The following is an 18,552-nucleotide window of genomic DNA, read 5'->3' as shown; positions in this document are numbered from 1 at the left end:
ACAAATGACACATTCATGTTTTTGTGTAATGATGACAACGTATACTCACGCGAACGATTGACTCGTTGATGGTGATGGCAAGAACGCTGTCGGCTGTTTTCTTTTCAAATGTTCGTTCATAGCCGTTGTGCTGCTATGATAGGCCAATTCCGCTCGACACAGTGTGCATACAACAACATTAGGCCGTTTATTGAAATACTCCCACACTTTTGACCACTTTTTAGCGTGCTTTTTTCCCCTCGCACGCACCGCTCTGCTTTGCGCTCCGCCATGACGGTAGTGTGACGTAAATATGCGACGCGTCGACGCACAAAAATTTACGTAACCGATGACGTCGACTACGTTGTCGCGTCATTTCAGCCTTAGTCCCCAACCACCGGGCCGCGGCCCGGTACCGGTCCGTGGATCGATTGGTACCGGGCCGCACAAGAAAAAAAAAAATATATATATATATATATGTATATATATATATATATATTTTATTTTTTATTTTTTATTAAATCAACATAAAAAACACAAGATACACTTACAATTAGTGCACCAACCCAAAAAACTTTCCTCCCCCATTTACACTCATTCACACTCATAAACAAACCGAGGTAATAATAGCTCTATGTAAAAGTGCTAAATCCTACCCCGGACTCCAAAGGGTTTATAAAAGAACATGGTACAGTATAGACCCATTCTATATGAAAGGTATCCTTAAATTAAGGTTAGGGGAAACACTGACATTTACGGTATGAGACTGACATTCCCGGGTGGGGTGAAAAAAAGAAGGATAGAGTGAGATAGGAGGCGAGCGGAGAGTTTATCTGCATTGCTGTACCACACTCAGCGGAGCAATGTAAAGCCGTCAGCATAAATTGTCCTGCAGCATGCTGATCTTCCATGAATCTGCATTCCGGCAGCCGCGCCGCTGCCACCACAGAGGCCTGCCCATTAATTTAAACATATCCCATTATTCAGCCACAGACAAACGCTCAGATGCAGGACCTAAAGGCATGTGGAGATCTTAATCCATTCTCAATATCCAGACTATGGATGGCCATTCCAAGGAAATTTCTGCGAAAATTAACAAGTCGTGTAAAGAAATATAAATATATGTCGATATTGTGACTGTCCAGCAGATGGGAACAAATGCACCTCAGGAACCAAAATTATTGACATGCTAACATCCACTAAATTAACACCACTGTGTATTGAAACCATATACAGTAATTCTATCAAAATATTTTACTTCAGGTCCTACATCAACTTACATGTTTCGCTGTTTGATGCGTTTGAAAAGGTTTAAAATAACTGCACCCTCTGCTCTAGTGAAAGAGTTATGAGTAGTGAGTGAGTTATGGCCATCTTTTTTCCAAGCAATGTTTTACTGTCATGTGTCATCCCCTCACTACCCAAACACTATGTCACTTCATCATATTCTGACCATCTCTTACACCACAACATCCTTTGGACATTATTTTCTTTTTTTATATTCCGTTGCACTCTTATATCACATCTGTTACTTTCATTTTTTTACTTCAAGGCACTGTTATTATGCGCATAGCCTCTGCTCTAATGCTGCAGGATAAGCTTGGTGTTTATTGTGTGTGAGGAGTCACTAATCGGACACTTACAGTTAGCTCTGCTATTTTTTGGCCTACTTTGCCTAATCCAGTATCTTGTCTCCCTTCCAGAGCGTCCAGATGAATCCCATGACTCAACTTTACTACAAGAAGGTGAGGCTGTCCACACCAACATACAGAACTTACAGAACATGACCACAACGGGTGCCGTAAAAAATCGATTCACATCCCAATTGCGATTCCTATTCATTGCAAATCTGAATTAATCCAATATTTTGAAGAATCCGTTTAAAAAAAAATATGCACAGTGAGTAAACACTGTGCACATCCTAAGAAGGAGCTTTTGTAACCTGTAACCTGTTTTGAAAAGGTTTCATTATCATTTATATACCAAATAATATACAGTTGTCCCTCGTTTATCACGGTTAATTGGTTCTAGACATGACCGTGATAAACACATGTCCACAATGTCAGAATCATTGATTGTCAATTAAATATATTAGATAGGTAGGTAGATAGATAGTATTTTATTGATTCCTTCAAAAGAGTTCCCTCAGGAAAATTAAAATTCCAGCAGCAGTGTACAGAATTGAGATATAATTTGAATAAGTAAATAATGGAGGTATAAATGGAAATAAAAAAGAAAATATAACAATAAGAATACAAATAAAAAGTAACAATAAGAATAAAAATAACAGTAAAAATAAGAATATAACAAAAGAAACTAGGCAGTAGAAAATGTAGAAAAACAGTAATACTGACGATTATGTGAGAGATATTGACAGCTAGTGCATAAAAAAACTGTCTACTACTTTCTAAATACAGGTTTCAACATTATGAGAGCCTTCTAGATATGAAATTAAACCCTTTAGTCGCATTTACACTTTTTTAATCCAATATAGTAATGCTGAGGCTGAGCCAATCAGTGGCCACAATACTGAACAGTGCGCTCTGATTGGTTTAGTCTCCTCTCGTGGCCAATACTACATCAGTATTGATATTTTGTGTTCTTTTAACAATTTTAATGCCTGAAAATGCATAATTTAGGCCAGAAATGCTGTAGAATTTGCTAAAAAAAAACAAACAAGGAGGAGACGACTGCATTACGCAATCGGTTTGAATCGGAAAAAAAAATAAATTAAAAAAAAAATTAGTTTTGACTCGAATCGTCATCCAAACAATAGGATTCAAATTGAATTGTGAGTTGCTGTAAGATTTACATCCATAATGACACTCTGTTTTTGTGCTGCCAAGGCGACATACTCGCCATACCGCGACCGCATCCCGCTGCAGATCGTGCGGGCCGAAGTGGAGTTGTCTGCGGAGGAGCGGGCCTACCTCACGGCGGTGGAGAAGGGCGACTATGCAGGTGTCAAACACGCTCTCCGTGAGGCGGAGGTCTACTACAACATGGACGTCAACTGTCTGGACCCGCTGGGCCGCAGCGCTCTACTCATCGCCATCGAGAACGAAAACCTGGAGATAATGGAGCTCTTGCTCGACCATGGCATCCATACCGGCGATGCCTTGCTCTACGCCATCAGAAAGGAGGTGGTGGGCGCCGTGGAGCTGCTGCTGTCACACAGACGGCCGAGCGGTGAGAAACAGGTGTGCACTATAAGTTACATTTATATCAAGTCTCTTGTGGTTACTATAAATTGCATGTGCGCATGTTTGACAATTAATGATGGTGTTGACACAATGTGTTAGAAGCTACAGTAACTCATCTCATTGACCACATTTACATGCACACAATATTCCGGTGAAGGCTTATATTCTCTTTTAGACAAGATGGGTTTGCATCACAGTTAGAGCTGCAACAATTAATCTATAAAATCGATTAATAAAATTAGAAAACAAGTTTTGATTTATTTTCTGTTGCTTCGATTATTCGTTTAATGAGTGTAACTAATATCAGATATCAAATCTGGACCATATGGTGTAACTGGAACTTTACATACACGAGCATAATTTTCTGCTCAGGTGCTGCAATAAAGCGTACATGAGATCGGTGGTGTTTGAGTGCCCTCATCTATGTTTTTTTTTAAATGTATTTTTATTTTTATTAATGCACACATTTTACAGGTGCAATTTTAATGTTGATGATGTGCATTTGTTAGAAAAGGTTACGAGAAGCGGGAAAATTGTTGTTTATTTATGTTTAAACACATTTATACTATAATGTGGTTTTTTTATCTGATTACTCGATTATTTGAACAAACTAACAAATAGATTACTCGATTACAATCGATAGCTGCAGCTCTATTCACAAAAAAAGCTGCACACAAAAAAATCTAAATAATTTAAATTCACACTAAAATTGGATCTAATTTCTACTGTAAATGACAGCATTTCACACAACCAAACGCTGCAATTTTACAAAAGGAAGCGAGCCTGACTGGCCAGGGCGAGTTGTCTCTCTGCCCTGGTTCCTCTCGCTAATGCCTGACACCATCAACAACGCTCCTTCTCTGGCTGTCATTTGTCAGCTCGCGGGAAGAGTTATCACATTAATTTAATTGACTTTTCTTTCGACTTGTCTTTTCATGGGTCAATACTATCCATTGAGTGAGCATGCCATGTTTTTGATTTGATGGATTAAGTTCTCTCTTTCTAGTCATTTCCATTTAGAAATTCCCTCATCTATTGTTCTTCCAGGACCTCCCATGAACAATGACAGAAATAATATTTTCAAGTTTCTTTGAAGTGGAACAAAAGAATGAGAAGTCTTACAATTGTCACACCGTGCTTGACGGTTTATTACTTGTGTTGGTGTTTTCCTATGTTTAGTTCCTGTCCAGCGCCCTTATTTTCTAGTTCCACTTTCTGTTACGTTGGTATTGAGGCACCTTTACTTTGTCTACCAGCAAACCTGCCTTTATAATCTAGTCTATTTAAATTCAGCTGGTGCTTCTGTTATTGTCGGAATATTGTGTTTTGTTGATGCGTTTGTGTTTTATTTTCCTTTGAAGGCTTTACGTAGGTAATTTGTTAAGTTTACTTAGGACTGTTTGGATTTGTTTTTGTACTGCATTGCTTTCCTTATGCTTCAGTGCACCTTCTGCTGCACTCGTCTTTATTTTTTTTCATAAAATTAAATACCTTTTTACCTGCATGCTGTCTCCTGCTGCCGTCTGCATTTTGGGATCCTGACAACTATAATGTGACCCAGGTGTCACAACAATAATGATAAAACAGTGAGATTCCTTTCAAATGTAAGCACGTGGCTTCGAGCATGATGTGTGCATCTGATCTCTAATCTGACAATATGATTCAATGCAGAATATGTAGTTCATATTACAACATTCGGCCAACGATACAATTCAATAAACTTACATAGTTTTCTGAAAACTTTTGAAGGGACAGTGTGATTTTAGTGGCATCTTGAGAATGTTTCACTGACTTGGATTTAATGAATTGTGTAGTTACACCAGGGGTGCCTACACTTTTTCATCAGAGGAGTTACTTATCAAATACGATCAAATCAAACTTTATTCATAGAGCACTTTTCATACACAGGCAAGTGGCAAACACAAAGTGCTGTACAAAAAAGATTTAAAAAATACACACACACCACACTACTGACAATAACAAAACAAACAAAACATGGCATGGCACTAAGGATTAAAGATTGGCACTTGTTGATTTTTAAATTTTCTGAAAATAGCCCGTTTTGTACACTGTTGAAGAAATTCAATGCAGAGTAGTTCACAAGTGTGTTTCTGTATAGTATTTCTCCATCTGTGGTCATGTGGTGACAAAAATTATGGTATTATGGGAGGTATTTATGAAAGTCGGACAAAAATAGGACATTACTGAACTGAAGGCCTCGATTGGAAACACACAGCCCGCGACTATACTGTTTATTAGGGCTGTGGATTGATTCTCTTTTTTTTCCAATTCAACACGATTCTCAATTCAAAAACGATTTTTTTCCCGATTCAAAACGATTCTCTATTCATTCAATACATAGGATTTCAGCAGGATCTACCCCAGTCTGCTGACATGCAAGCAGAGTAATAGATTTTTGTAAAAAGCTTACAGATGTAGCGACTGACAGTGTCGCTTGTTGATGCAGTACCACCTGAGGGATCGAAGGTCACGGGGATTCAGTGTTGGTTTTCGGCTTTGTTGCTTACGTGCAGTGATTTTCCCTAATTCTCTGAACCTTTTGATGATATTACGGACCGTAGATGGAGAAATCCCTAAATTCCTTGCAATAGCTCGTTGAGAAATGTTGTTCTTAAACTGTTAAACCCACCTGTTCCCAATTAGACTGTTCACTTGTGGGATGTTCCAAATAAGTGTTTGATGAGCATTCCTCAACTTTCTCAGTCTTTTTTGGCACTTGTGCCAGCTTTTTTGAAACATGTTGCAGGGATCAAATTCAAAATTAGCGCTAGCATGCTAGCAAAAGAGGACATGTCCGGTCAAACCAATCACTGCTAGCATGCTAGCAGCGACCGGGCTAGGATAGACTGACCATACGTCCTCTTTTCACCGGACATGTCCTCTTTTGCGGGGCTGTCCGGGCGGAGTTTCTTAAATGCCTCAAATGTCCGGCATTTAGAGTTATGGTTGCGTGTATTGACAATGTACATTCAGGGTTAAGAAGGGGTTAAAAACAAAACAAATTGTGCGCGCAGCAGCATTCGTGAGGGAGGTGCAGAGACAGAGAGAGCGAGACCGTTATGATAAACGCGCCAGGCTCTGCTTTTAGCCATAAATTTATCAGATTTAATTTTTTATAATCTATAGCAGGGGTGTCAAAAGTGTGCCCCGAAGGCCATTTGCGGCCCACAGCTAATGTTTTAAAGGCCCACGGCACATTCGAAAAATACTATTAAAATAAACAAACATAACAAAAGTGAAATAAAAAAGCTTGAAGGTTAAATGTAATTTAGAAAAAGTTGCAATGTTGACTAATAAAACAAAGCTGTTTTTCTTTTCTTTCAAACTGTCTTTGCTCAAAATATAATATTGAATCAAAATCAATGTTATTATGAATTATTGACCTATCCAAGGTTCCGATAACTTCACATCAAATATTCCACTAAGAAAAATATTTTTGGTGGAAGATTTTGCAAATTTGGTAAATAAATAACCAAAACATTTATATTTTGTTGTTTTCCTACTGTACCGAAAATGAACCGAACCGTGACCTCTAAACCGAGGTACGTACCGAACCGAAATTTTTGTGTACCGTTACACCCCTAATATATATATGTATATTTATATTTGAGAGCAAGGCGATGTGCTACTACACCGGAAAAATGGTTCCTCAGTGTTTGCTTTTACATGAATAAGGTCGCTACAGCTTGGTTATTATACAAGTTAGCGTTTTTTGAATACATTTTTGAAGAGATTTTTGGGCAGAATGGATTACTCCTCTTAGCAGCATTGCTAGCCACCTAGAACAAGCAGATTATTACTAATTAGAATGCAAAAACGAAATACAAATGTGTTCTTGTCTTTTAGAAGCATTGTAAACAATAGGCAACCTTCCAAAAAAAAGTGCAGTTTGTGGAGCTGTGCAATTGATGAGGCAGGGGTGGAAGATAAAGTGCATCAATCCTTTACTTTCCACTTCAACAGTTACAACAAAAACATCCCGACAGTGACTTTCTTGTCCCTTTTCACCCGGAACCCCCCTCCTGGTGAATAGCTCTCTCTATATACACCTATTGTGATCACTACACAGCCCCCCTCCCCCAAATTCACCAAGATTTACAGAAAACTATACATCTAACCATCCCTGCCGTGGAGGACGGATCTTGCGGCTGAAACAGCTGCGTTTTGTGCTGACTCAGGCCCTGAGTGATTCTCAATGGCTGAGGCTGGAAGGTGGGTTCACAGAAGAGGTTTGAACAGCTCCACTGGCACCCCAATATCCACATTGGCAGGCTTAAGCCCGTCTATGGCTGCTATGCTTTGCCACCCACCTCCACAACATAGTTCTTAGACCCTGTCGCCAGCACTCGAGAGTCCATCAAAGGTGGCCTGCAGCGAGGTCCGATGGCTGATTCCTAGAAATGTTCCTACAGCTTAATTGGAGTCCATCTGTGGTAAATTCAGTTGATTGGACATGATTTGGAAAGGCACACACCTGTCTATGTATAAAGATCCCGCACTTGACAGTGCATGGCAGAGCACAAACCGACTATGAAGTCGAAGGAATTGCCTGTCGACCTCTGAGACAGGATTGTGCCTCGAGTCACAAATCTGGGAAAGGGTACAGAAAAGGTCTGCCTTGAAGATCCCAATGAGCACATTGGCCTCCATCATCTGTAAATGGAAGAAGTTTGGAACCACTAGGACTAAAGCTTGTCAACTGTCTAAACTGCGCGATCAGGGAAAAAGGCCCCAAATAAGGGACATAACCAAGAACCTGAGGGACAGAGAGAGGAGAACCTTCCAGAAGGACAACCCTTTCTGCAGCAATTTACCAATCAGGCCTGTGTGGTATCGTGGCCAGACAAAAGCCATTCCTTATTAAAGTGTTTGCCAAAATGCACCTGAAAGACACTCAGACCATGAGAAAAAAAATTATCTGCTCTGATGAAACAAAGATTTAACTCTTTGGTGTGACTGCCAGGTGTCATGTATGGAGGAAACCAGGCACTGCTAATCACCAGGCCAATACCACCCCTACAGTGAAGCATGGTGGTGGCAGCATCATGCTGTGGGGATGGTTTTCAGTGACATTAACTGGGAGACTAGTCATGATAGAGGGAAAGATGATTGCAGCAATGTACAGAGACATTCCAGAGTGCTCTTAAACTCAGACTGGGCGACGATTAATCTTTCAGCAGGACAACGATCCGAAGCACACAGCCAAAAATATCAATATCAAAGAAATGGCTTCAGGAAAACTCTGTAAATGTCCTTGAGTGCCCCAGCCAGATGATTGAACATCGAACATCTCTGTTCGCATGTAAACAAACAAATATTTGTGATGTTTTTTTGCGCCAAGCTGGACCCGAATCACAAAACGCTTTCTTTTGTGTTACATTATTTTGACTTGTCAGTTTTGTGTATTTAGCAGATCAAAACCTGTATTTGATAAATTGTATGGCTTCTTTAAAGTTTTTCAGATTACTGTGAGGAAAATATTACCATTCCGGTAGGGACTTGAATTTTACGAACAACATATTTATATGACGTAATACTGGGGTTGATACATATGCCAGGACTCCCACTTAGGTGTTTTATACGCGGAAAATGATTTTGATTACTTGTTTACATGAACCATAACTTTTCACGAAACCAACTACATTCTTGGGTGGCATGGCTCAAACGGTAGAGCAGCCGGCCAGAAACTCTGGGGTTCCTGGTTTGAATCCAGCTTCCAACATTCTAGTCACTGCCGTTGTGTCCTTGGGCAAGACACTTCATCCACCTTGCTCCCATTACCACTCATACTGGATTAAATGTAGCTTAAAATGTAAATAATGGGTTTTACAATGTAAAGCGCTTTGAGTCTCTTGAAAAAAGTGCTATATAAATTGTATTTACTTCACATTACTTATTCTGGGTAATACAGGAAAATTGCAAACACGTATACTTACTGACTTTGGGGACAAACTGAAGCTGTCCCTTACTAAGCTATCAAACATCCTTGACACAAACTGCCATATTAATCAATTATTTTCTTCGGCAGCAAAGAAGACAAGGACAGGGTTGGGAAAGACAAGTAGGCGGCGGAATTTGGTAAAACATGGAAAGATAGACAAAAAGTGAGCAATCCAAACAGCTGAAAATGTCGATGATGAGACACGGGTGGATGGAGGGAAGCCAGACAGAGAGAGGAGGAATAAGAAATGAGGAAAGAAACAGAGAGAGAGCAAGAGAGACATGTAGATGAGGGAAGGCACTCATGCTCTTCTTTGATGTGAGAAGTGTTTGTGTACGAGTATGCATGTGTGTGTGTGTTAATGCAAATGAGCATCTATTTTTGCAGCTAATGTGCTGAACAAAAAACACAACTTTCTATACTTTACTGTCAAGGGACTGAATGTGTGTGTGTGTGTGTGTGTGTGTGTGTGTGTGTGTGTGTGTGTGTGTGTGTGTGTGTGTGTGTGTGTGTGTGTGTGTGTGTGTGTGTGTGTGTGTGTGTGTGTGTGTGTGTGTGTGTGTGTGTGTGTGTGTGTGTGTTGGTGCCCACCGGGGCAGCTGTTCTAACACTTCTTATCACATCCAGAGAAAAGTGAGAGATGAGATAAGGGAGAGTGATTTGTCAGCAGAGAGATGGCAGGGAGACAAGCGACGGAGAAGAGGGGGCTGATGGAAAGTGAAGGTTAGCCGAGGAGAGGGTGAAGGAAGAAAGCCGCAAAGATGAGATGAAGAGGGAGTGTGAAGAGGAGGACGTGGATCCAGACGTGGGGAGCGCTGGGAAAGTGGGGCAGGAGGAGGAGGCGATGGAGCGAGTGGCAATAAGACGAGAAGTGGGGGCTTGGCTCTCCCTCAGAGAGATGAAAGAGTCCACGTGTGTCGTCCCTCCTCATCTTCAAGTCCGCTTGTCACACTAAATTTTCCCACCTACAGACCGGACACACTCTGGCGTCGATAATCCTCTTGGAATGTCTTCACCAGGTTCCCTCTCTGATGATGGACAGTCAGTTTTCTGAGTTCACCCCCGACATAACTCCCATCATGCTTGCTGCTCACACCAACAACTACGAGATCATCAAGCTGTTGGTGCAGAGGAATATCAACTCTCATGCAACTTCTCAGTCCTCCTGCTGGCTGTGTTTGACAACACCACTCTTGCAGGTCACCATCCCCAGACCGCACCAGATCCGCTGCGACTGTGTGGAGTGTGTCTCCAGTTCAGAGGTAGGCGGCTCACCTCAAAGTACACTATGTGGATATACTGTAAGTAGTGGGACAGGTGGCCATGACACTAACTGGAAGTGAAATTGGAGTGATTCTGTAAGGTTTGAGGTTACTGATGTTGGACCTATAGTTCTTCCACACCAAACACTTTTGTCCCTGTGGTTCCACAATAAACCTACACAAAAAACCTCCTCGTCCATTGCAGGTGGACAGCCTACGGCACTCGCGGTCTCGACTTAACATTTACAAGGCTTTGGCGTCACCCTCACTCATTGCACTGTCCAGCGAGGATCCGATCCTGACGGCCTTCAGACTGGGCTGGGAACTCAAAGAGCTCAGCAAGGTGCGTGTCCATTGTTTTGGTTCTATCTCTTGTAGGGTGTCCTTTTCGACAGAGAGGAACCGCTAAGTGTAGACTAACAACTGGGCGATACAGTTGAAAACTATCACAATACAGTATAAGAGTTTTATATCGGTCGATATTGATAATTATTGACCAGGACCAGGAGAAAAGTATATTAAATGTAAACATGTTTATTTAAAATGTTACCTTCATCCAATTATAATCCCCTCAGCTATCAAGGCAAAAAGAAAAGCAAATGTCAACACAACCATGGAAAACACTGGCGTTTGTTTTGGTTTGTCAGACAGACCTTCAAAGTAGGATCTATCGCATGCCTGCGTTTCACCAATCAAATACAGTCACTGGTGACGTTTGACTCCGTTTCACCAATCAAATGCAGTCACTTGTGACGTTTGACTGGTGAAACGGTTTCAGTGGCAAAACAACAACAAGCTTAAGCTTACATGAACTCAACATCAAATTTGAGGAAGCACATCGCAGTAAGTAACGTTAGTAGATATTTTGGCTGTCACCGTAGGCTGATGTTAGCTTCCCTGCTATGAATCACTGTCAAATGTACATCGTGTGGGGACATTTATTAACGCACTGCTGCCTCATAGACACGCACAGTCGCACAAACACACACGCATGCATAGAAACACCAATCAGAAGTGCACAGTGTGTTCCCAGGTTTAGTTAGTTTAGTCTTTATTTGAAGGGACAATGCACAGAAACATTAAGCTCAAAGACAGATATGTTCTGTACTAGATTATAGCTAAATAGCTAATTTCCATCTGCAGTCCCTGACTACCTAAATTAAAGGGATACAAAAATCATGCAATAAAATTATGACAATAAAATCATACACAAGTATTAAGAAAAAAGTCATAAAATGCCCTTTGATGGACACATACTTAATATACAATACAACCACACCTCATTTGCATCATCACTCAAAGACAATACATGCTCTTGACCGTGTGAGCAGCTTTGATTGCTCCAAAGCCACATGCAGCCCACACCTATCAGTTTATGGTTTGTGTAAAGGCTAACTTGTTATTTTCCTTTGTAATCTCTGCCTACTGAGCCTATGGTGCTGTTAAGTTATTGTGGCTCAATTTGCCTTAATTTTTTTATGTTAATGTATTATTATTTAATATATATTATTGTTTTAGTTGCTTAACACTAGAAGTCCCAGCATTTTTCTGTCTACCTAGAAGACCCAGAGAGGGGTCATTTGGCCCGACGCTTTTCCCGAATACACTAATCACTCATTTTGTTATGGTAATGAGGCTGTTAGGGGCAGTTTGTCTAGGTAGACAGAAAAATTATACATGTGGGAAATGCCGAAAGGAGCAATGGCAGTGCCAGGATTGTGAGTGACTGCTCAAATGTATGTCAGTCACGTTTACATGGACATGGTTTTTCATTCTTTGTAAATATGCTTTTTTCTTTGTAAATTTTTTTTTTTAAACTATTTTTGGCACACAAAAATAACAATTGCTTCTGCAACAACCCTCCACACCAAAACTGGGAAAACAGTTGCTTTTTCATTCTTTGTAAATATGTTTTGTTTTGTATTTTTTTTAACAATAAATGTCAGAGTGTTGATCCCTTCATTCTGTTGATCCTTGCAAAAACACACACAACCTACCTCAGAACTAAAGCTTGAGCTGTAAGGTCCCCTCCCCCACACAGGCTCAAGTGGCCCCCTGCCGTGTGCCACTAACAGCCACATTTTCATAACAAAAGGAGTGTCCACAGGGGGGACTAGGGGTCAAATGACCCTCTTGTGTGTTTTCTAGGTAAAAGTGTCAATTGACCCTTCTCTGGGACTTCGCGTGTTAAGAGATATTCCTGGCTCTGAATTTGCTAATTGCTATTTTTATGTTTTTGTGCATTATTTGTTGCCGTCATCATTAAACGAACAGGTTATTCATCAGTTACTCAGTACTTGAGTAGTTTTTTCACAACATACTTTTTACTTTTACTCAAGTAAATATTTGGGTGACTACTCCTTACTTTTACTTGAGTAATAAATCTCTAAAGTAACAGTACTCTTACTTGAGTACAATTTCTGGCTACTCTACCCACCTCTGCCAGAAAGTGCCTTCGTTCATTCAAACAACCTTGCTTTGCAACTTCTGGTTTATTCCAACATAGAAGGGGAACAAAAGGATGTGTCTATTGCGATATATATATTGATATCGTTTTATCGCCCAGCACTAATAGGAACATTAATCAACATTAATTATAATTTACCATTATACTGTGCTTATACCAAACTGTGCTCTCTTTGAACTGAGTGATCATTCTATACTCAGAGGAATATGAGACAGAGGTGTTTTTACTGTGCTTTCATGGAGGGCTGAACAGAGTAGCACGCCACAACGCCTGCCAGAAATAATAAATCATAATAATATATTTTAATTGTTATGCGGTTTTCATTTAAATACATCCTTAAGTGTAACAGTACAAACCAATATCTAAAACAATACAAGCTTAGCCATAAAAAACGATAAAATACTAAAACTAAAACACTGTCAACGAAGCAAACAAAAAACATGCAAAATAGTGGGTTTTCTAAAAGTGTGTCTATTGTTTTTAGTTATTTAAAAAATAATAACTTCATCAAAGGATCTCAGTATGCAGGTAAGTACTATTTGAGCACATTCAACCAGTGCTGTACCGTCACGCCAGCAAGGCCTTCTCTGCTGGCCTAACACAACCAGAAATCATAATCATAATTAGAGATAAAAGTATTTTTTAATTTACTTCCCTAAATATCTAAAAGTATTCATATTCTCTTCATGTCATATTATGCTCCTTCCAGTGCTGTTGTTTTTAGGTTATAGAGTTTTTATCCAATCAGAATTTAGCTAGCTTATGTTGCCATGTTGTTCGAAATCTGCCGGAGGCCTTCAGATTCAGCAATGCGGGCGTCTGTGTGCTGTAAGTGAACGGGGACATACAGTGACAGACAGTTGCGATAGCCAATCAGATCACGAGTTGTCAGTAAAGCCTTCTAGATGACCTAAGGCAGATATATAGTGATGTTATGAGCCAGGTAACATCAGAACTCCATTATCCAGCCTGCCACAGTAGTGAAGAGAATGTGCAGTAGCCTCGTTTAGGTTGTTGAATGTAGACATGCCGGCAGCTTGATGTTATCGATGAGCACGCTGTGGAGTAAACTTTAAGAACTCAGCCAAAACGCCTCGTCTGCATTTTTTATGATTAGACAAGACAACACATATATTTGCAAGGCCATTTTCAAGAACGATATTTAAAGAGAAACTACATCTTGTGAGACGATGTCGGCCAATCCCGGAAGCTAGCTCAGCTGCCCCGGCGATGAAATGTGAGTTCAGATATTTAATTTCTTAATTTTTTCACGTTTAATGTTTTTTTCAATTTTAATTTTTACAGTACCACAAAAGATATGTTTGAATTGCTGATGTGGGTTTATTGATTTTTAACTGCGCCAGAAAATAACCCGTTTTATACAATGCCCAGTGTTGCGTAAATGTGTTTCTGTATAGTATTTCTCCAGCAATGGTCATGTGGTGACATCAATTATGGTATTTTAAGAGTTAATCATTGAAGTCGGACATTACTGAAGGCCAGGTGGGAAACGCACGGCCCGCCACTGCATTCAACAATACCACGATGGGTCTATTTATTTTAGTTATTTAAAAAAAATAACTTGGTCAAAAGATCTCAGTATGCGTATAATTACTTTTTGAGCACATTCCACAATACCGTGATAATAATGATAACCGTGATAATTTTGGTCACAATAACTGCGAATCCATGATATGACATTTTCATATTGTTACATCCCCACTCTACATGTATTCTCTGCGTCTCCACCATTGTAGTGGACAGGTCTACTTTCTGTGTCACTGAAAAAAAATGGAATAAAAAAAACCAAAAACTTTCTATTCTCCACTCCTCTTGGTATTCGCTATAGCAGGGGTCACCAACCTTTTCGAAACCAAGAGCTACTTCTTGGGTACTGATTAATGCGAAGGGCTACCAGTTTGATACACACTTAAATAAATTGCCAGAAATAGCCAATTTGCTCAATTTACCTTTAAGTCTATGTTATTATTAATAATTAATGATATTTATCTTTGTGGAAACACTGATCATCTTAATGATTTCTCACAATAAATATATAAAGAAACAGATAAATATCAATATGCAACACTTTATTTTTATATTTTCTCTAAGTGCACATTTTTCAAATTGAACATTTTCAAATGATCACTTCTAAGACAGTCTTGTGAAATCACAATATCCCATTTTAACTAGCTAGCCACTAACAATTTTGAACAAATCATGAATTACTTTGCACCATGTTTGTACAAATAATAACTCATGTAAAATACAAAAGTCAACTCTCAAATTTGTAAATAAATCATGTCACACTTTGAACTGGACACCAAATCTGTTATCTGTTTCTTTGTCAGTTAGTAAAGACCAAGTCTTTAAAATATTTTCTTGTATTTTTAAATTTTTTTTGAGTTTTGTTTCTCTTAGAATTAAAAATGTCGAGCAAAGCGAGACCAGCTTGCTAGTAAATAAATAACATTTAAAAAATAGAGGCAGCTCACTGGTAAGTGCTTGTCAAGTGTTTTGCTTTTTTCACTGTGCTTATCCCACACTTGAAGGGATGTACCAATGCTGAATGTGGCTTCTGGATTTCACTCAAAAGACCAGACCGTAGTTACTTTTTTCCTTTTATTTTCCTTTAGTTTGCAACAGTTTTTCCAACGAAGAAACAGCTTCTTTTTTCTTCTTTAGTCTTTTTAGCAGTCTTTAGCAGTGTTAGTAGACTTTAGTAGACTTTAGTTTCTTTAGCTGTCATTAGCTGTCTTTAGTAGCCTTTAGCTTCTTTAGTAGGTGAAAAACCTTTAAGGACAAAACACCACAAGATTAACATGCTGTAAAAAAACAATAAATTATCAATCCCATAATTTACAATTATTAATTAGGCTATCAAACACTTAATTAAACAAGTGCAAGACAATGGATTAATATTTTCCCTTTAAGTTAATTCAGATTTTAAATAAATTGTCTCAACATAAATGCACCAAGATACATATAAAATACATTTAACACCAGAAACACAATAGATAAATGCAGCAGAAAACCCAATATGCAAATACATAAATACCTAACCAATTAACCACCTATTTTAGATACATATTTAAAATCCATATCCAATATAAATATATTATTAATTTAGCAGTGAAACACTCAATCTTAAACGCTGTCTACTGGTAGAAAAATACCCCTTTTCTATGCCCTCACTAGCAGCCAATGATCCAACACAGTTAAATCCAACACTTTAAGTTGAGCGACTTCACCCTCCTGATGAAGCAAACTGCTCCAACATTTATCAAACTAAGCAAAGAATCACAACAGTTCCTTACTAAACAACAGTTACACTAAACACCGTGTGTATTTAGCCTCCAGACTAAGCACGCTACATGCACACAACTCCCCCATCTCACCAGCGCAACAGGTGCGCCACACCCACAAAGAGAAATAAAGTGCAATCTTACCGGTTGTCCGTTCAGCTTTTAGTTTTGGTACACTTTTGACACAACTCTGTGTTATCTGTAATGAACCAAACCTTTCTCCACTCTGCGCTGGCGTCTTTTGTACTCCTTGATTTGACACAGCTGTCTAATTACCGGGCTCGCGCACCAGCAGACGAGACGGGAGTGCGCCGCGTTATACCTGCGCGTGAACGTAAACTGATAATAATGCCGATGGATGTGCTCTAAAATAAAATATAATTTTATTAAGTGGGGTTTGGCTGGTTGCCAAGCAGCCGCAGTTACGCGCTCGCGCATCAGCTGACGAGACAGCTGTTCGCCGCTACAGTGCTGCTATTTGAGCTATTTTTAGAACAGGCCAGCGGGCTACTCATCTGGTCCTTACGGGCTACCTGGTGCCCGCGGGCACCGCGTTGGTGACCCCTGTGCTATAGTTTTCCTATTTTTAGGGCTATTTCTGTTTCAGCGCTCCTTTCTATGTTTACTTTCTGGTTCATTGAGCGCAGTTCTACCCACCTGCCTTCATTTAGTGATTGGTGTTCCTACCTGCTGTCTCCACTAATCATGCCCTGTTTCGCAACCGTCTCGCCATTCACTCAGCGCAGATTGATTGCTCGCTCTGCGCGAAAATTTACGTTTGTTTGGCTATTGCTTTGGTAATGTGTTAGCTGTATGCTAAGCATTGCTAATTGTTACTTTTATTATGCTGCTTGCATATGTTTTTGTGCACTTCCCTGTTGCACTTATATTGCCATAATTAAAGACTCTTACCTTCTTCTGCTGCTTTCAGCCTTTCCCATCCTGGGAACACGACCGTCGCTATAAAGCGACCGGAACATAACAGTAACGCTGCTTCAGTTTTATAAAAACCTTAAAACCGCGCCAAAAAGTTTGTTTTGGTCTTACGCAGTAACATGGAATAGTCCATGCGTTGCGTGAGATGGGAGGGGGTAGCTGTCAAAACACAATCATGATGGATTAAGCGTTTTGATTTATTTTTAAATGCACAAATGAGGACAAAATATAAATCTATGTTTTAAATAGAAGAAAATTCAATAAATAATTTTTATGTGATATTTGGGGGCTTCTAGAGGTCCACTTTACACAAGACTACTCCTCGTACCAGAAAATAAATCTTTAGGTTTCAAGGTAAATGACAAAAATATTAATGTACAAAGACAAAAAAAAATGGGATTGTGTTGAAAATCTTAATTTCCCCTCAGGGATTATTAAAGTACTTCTGATTCTGAGACTAATTAGTAAAGTAATTAGTAAATAAAATCAGTAATTTTAATGGTATCATTGCAGTGAAAATTGTACCTTGTTAGATTACTTGTTACTGAAAATTGTGGTTTTGTTAGAATGACAAATTACCACTGCAAGTAGCACACGTGTTAAACAGCAACAATAACAAAGACGTCTTCTCTGCAGGTGGAGAATGAGTTCCGTCAGGAGTATGAGGAACTGTCTCAGCAGTGTAAACGTTTTGCCAAGGACCTTCTGGACCAGGCCAGGAGTTCCAGGGAACTTGAGACCATCCTGAACCACAGGGACAATGACCAGAGCGAAGAACTAGACCCTAGACAGTGCCACGACTTGGCCAAACTCAAGCTAGCCATCAAATATCACCAAAAAGAGGTGTGTGTACAATTTTAGCCACATTGCTGATCAATCAATTGCTGTCATCATGTCTTCATAAAACATAGGTTCAAGATTCTTGTGTGCAGACCTTTTTTTTTTTAGTAAGAGCTGTTTCTTACCTGCTAACAGTTTTGGCTGACACTTCAGCCATTGTCAGAGCTTTCGTAGCTGGAAGTTCGGCTAAACTCTTACCAGTAGGTAAGAAACATCTCTTACTCAAAAAGATTTGTTTGCACACAATAATCTGTTACCCACATTGCTGATCATTATATGACGTGTGTGTTAGCTTGAACACACCATCAGGAATATGAGGTCCTTCCAATGGACACGTGGGTTGGACTGAAAGCAATGGTTTTGCGGGTAGTACCCCGGAGACAAAAACATATTTTTCTGCTCGTGTAGCAGACAGCATGAAGAAAGGCGTCTGCAAAGAAAGGAGCAGAGGAGACGGCTGAAAGAGGACTAAATGAGATAACAAGCTGCAGCCATACAAAGAAAAGAGCTTTAATGGGACAGAAAGAGGAAGGGAAAAACAGAGAGCTTGGGGGATTAAGCGCATAAGAGGGAAGATTTAACGGCATGGAGAGAAGGC

The 18,552-nt window shown here is 39.6% G+C and overlaps 1 protein-coding gene across 4 annotated transcripts in view; it reads left to right on the top strand.

Moving 5' to 3' along the window:
* The window catches only part of trpc5a (transient receptor potential cation channel, subfamily C, member 5a), a 131,665-nt gene that overhangs the window by 61,401 nt on the left and 51,712 nt on the right, over window positions 1-18,552 (top strand). The window contains exons 2-7 of one of the 4 annotated variants that reach the window (XM_062065268.1): window positions 1,683-1,724; window positions 2,826-3,179; window positions 10,164-10,279; window positions 10,343-10,406; window positions 10,612-10,749; window positions 17,751-17,957. In XM_062065268.1, coding sequence (XP_061921252.1) covers window positions 1,692-1,724; window positions 2,826-3,179; window positions 10,164-10,279; window positions 10,343-10,406; window positions 10,612-10,749; window positions 17,751-17,957 — 912 coding nt within the window. In that variant the 5' untranslated portion in view covers window positions 1,683-1,691. Of the gene's footprint in view, window positions 1-1,682; window positions 1,725-2,825; window positions 3,180-9,285; window positions 9,308-10,163; window positions 10,407-10,611; window positions 10,750-17,750; window positions 17,958-18,552 lie in introns of those variants that run through there. The other 3 variants (XM_062065267.1, XM_062065269.1, XM_062065270.1) reach the window with 3 other exon arrangements.

The sequence above is a fragment of the Entelurus aequoreus genome, linkage group LG12 (assembly GCF_033978785.1).
Source record: "Entelurus aequoreus isolate RoL-2023_Sb linkage group LG12, RoL_Eaeq_v1.1, whole genome shotgun sequence".
Classification (NCBI taxonomy): domain Eukaryota; kingdom Metazoa; phylum Chordata; class Actinopteri; order Syngnathiformes; family Syngnathidae; genus Entelurus; species Entelurus aequoreus.
Note: the sequence above shows the minus strand (reverse complement) of the source record. Positions and strands in the feature narration are given on the sequence as shown.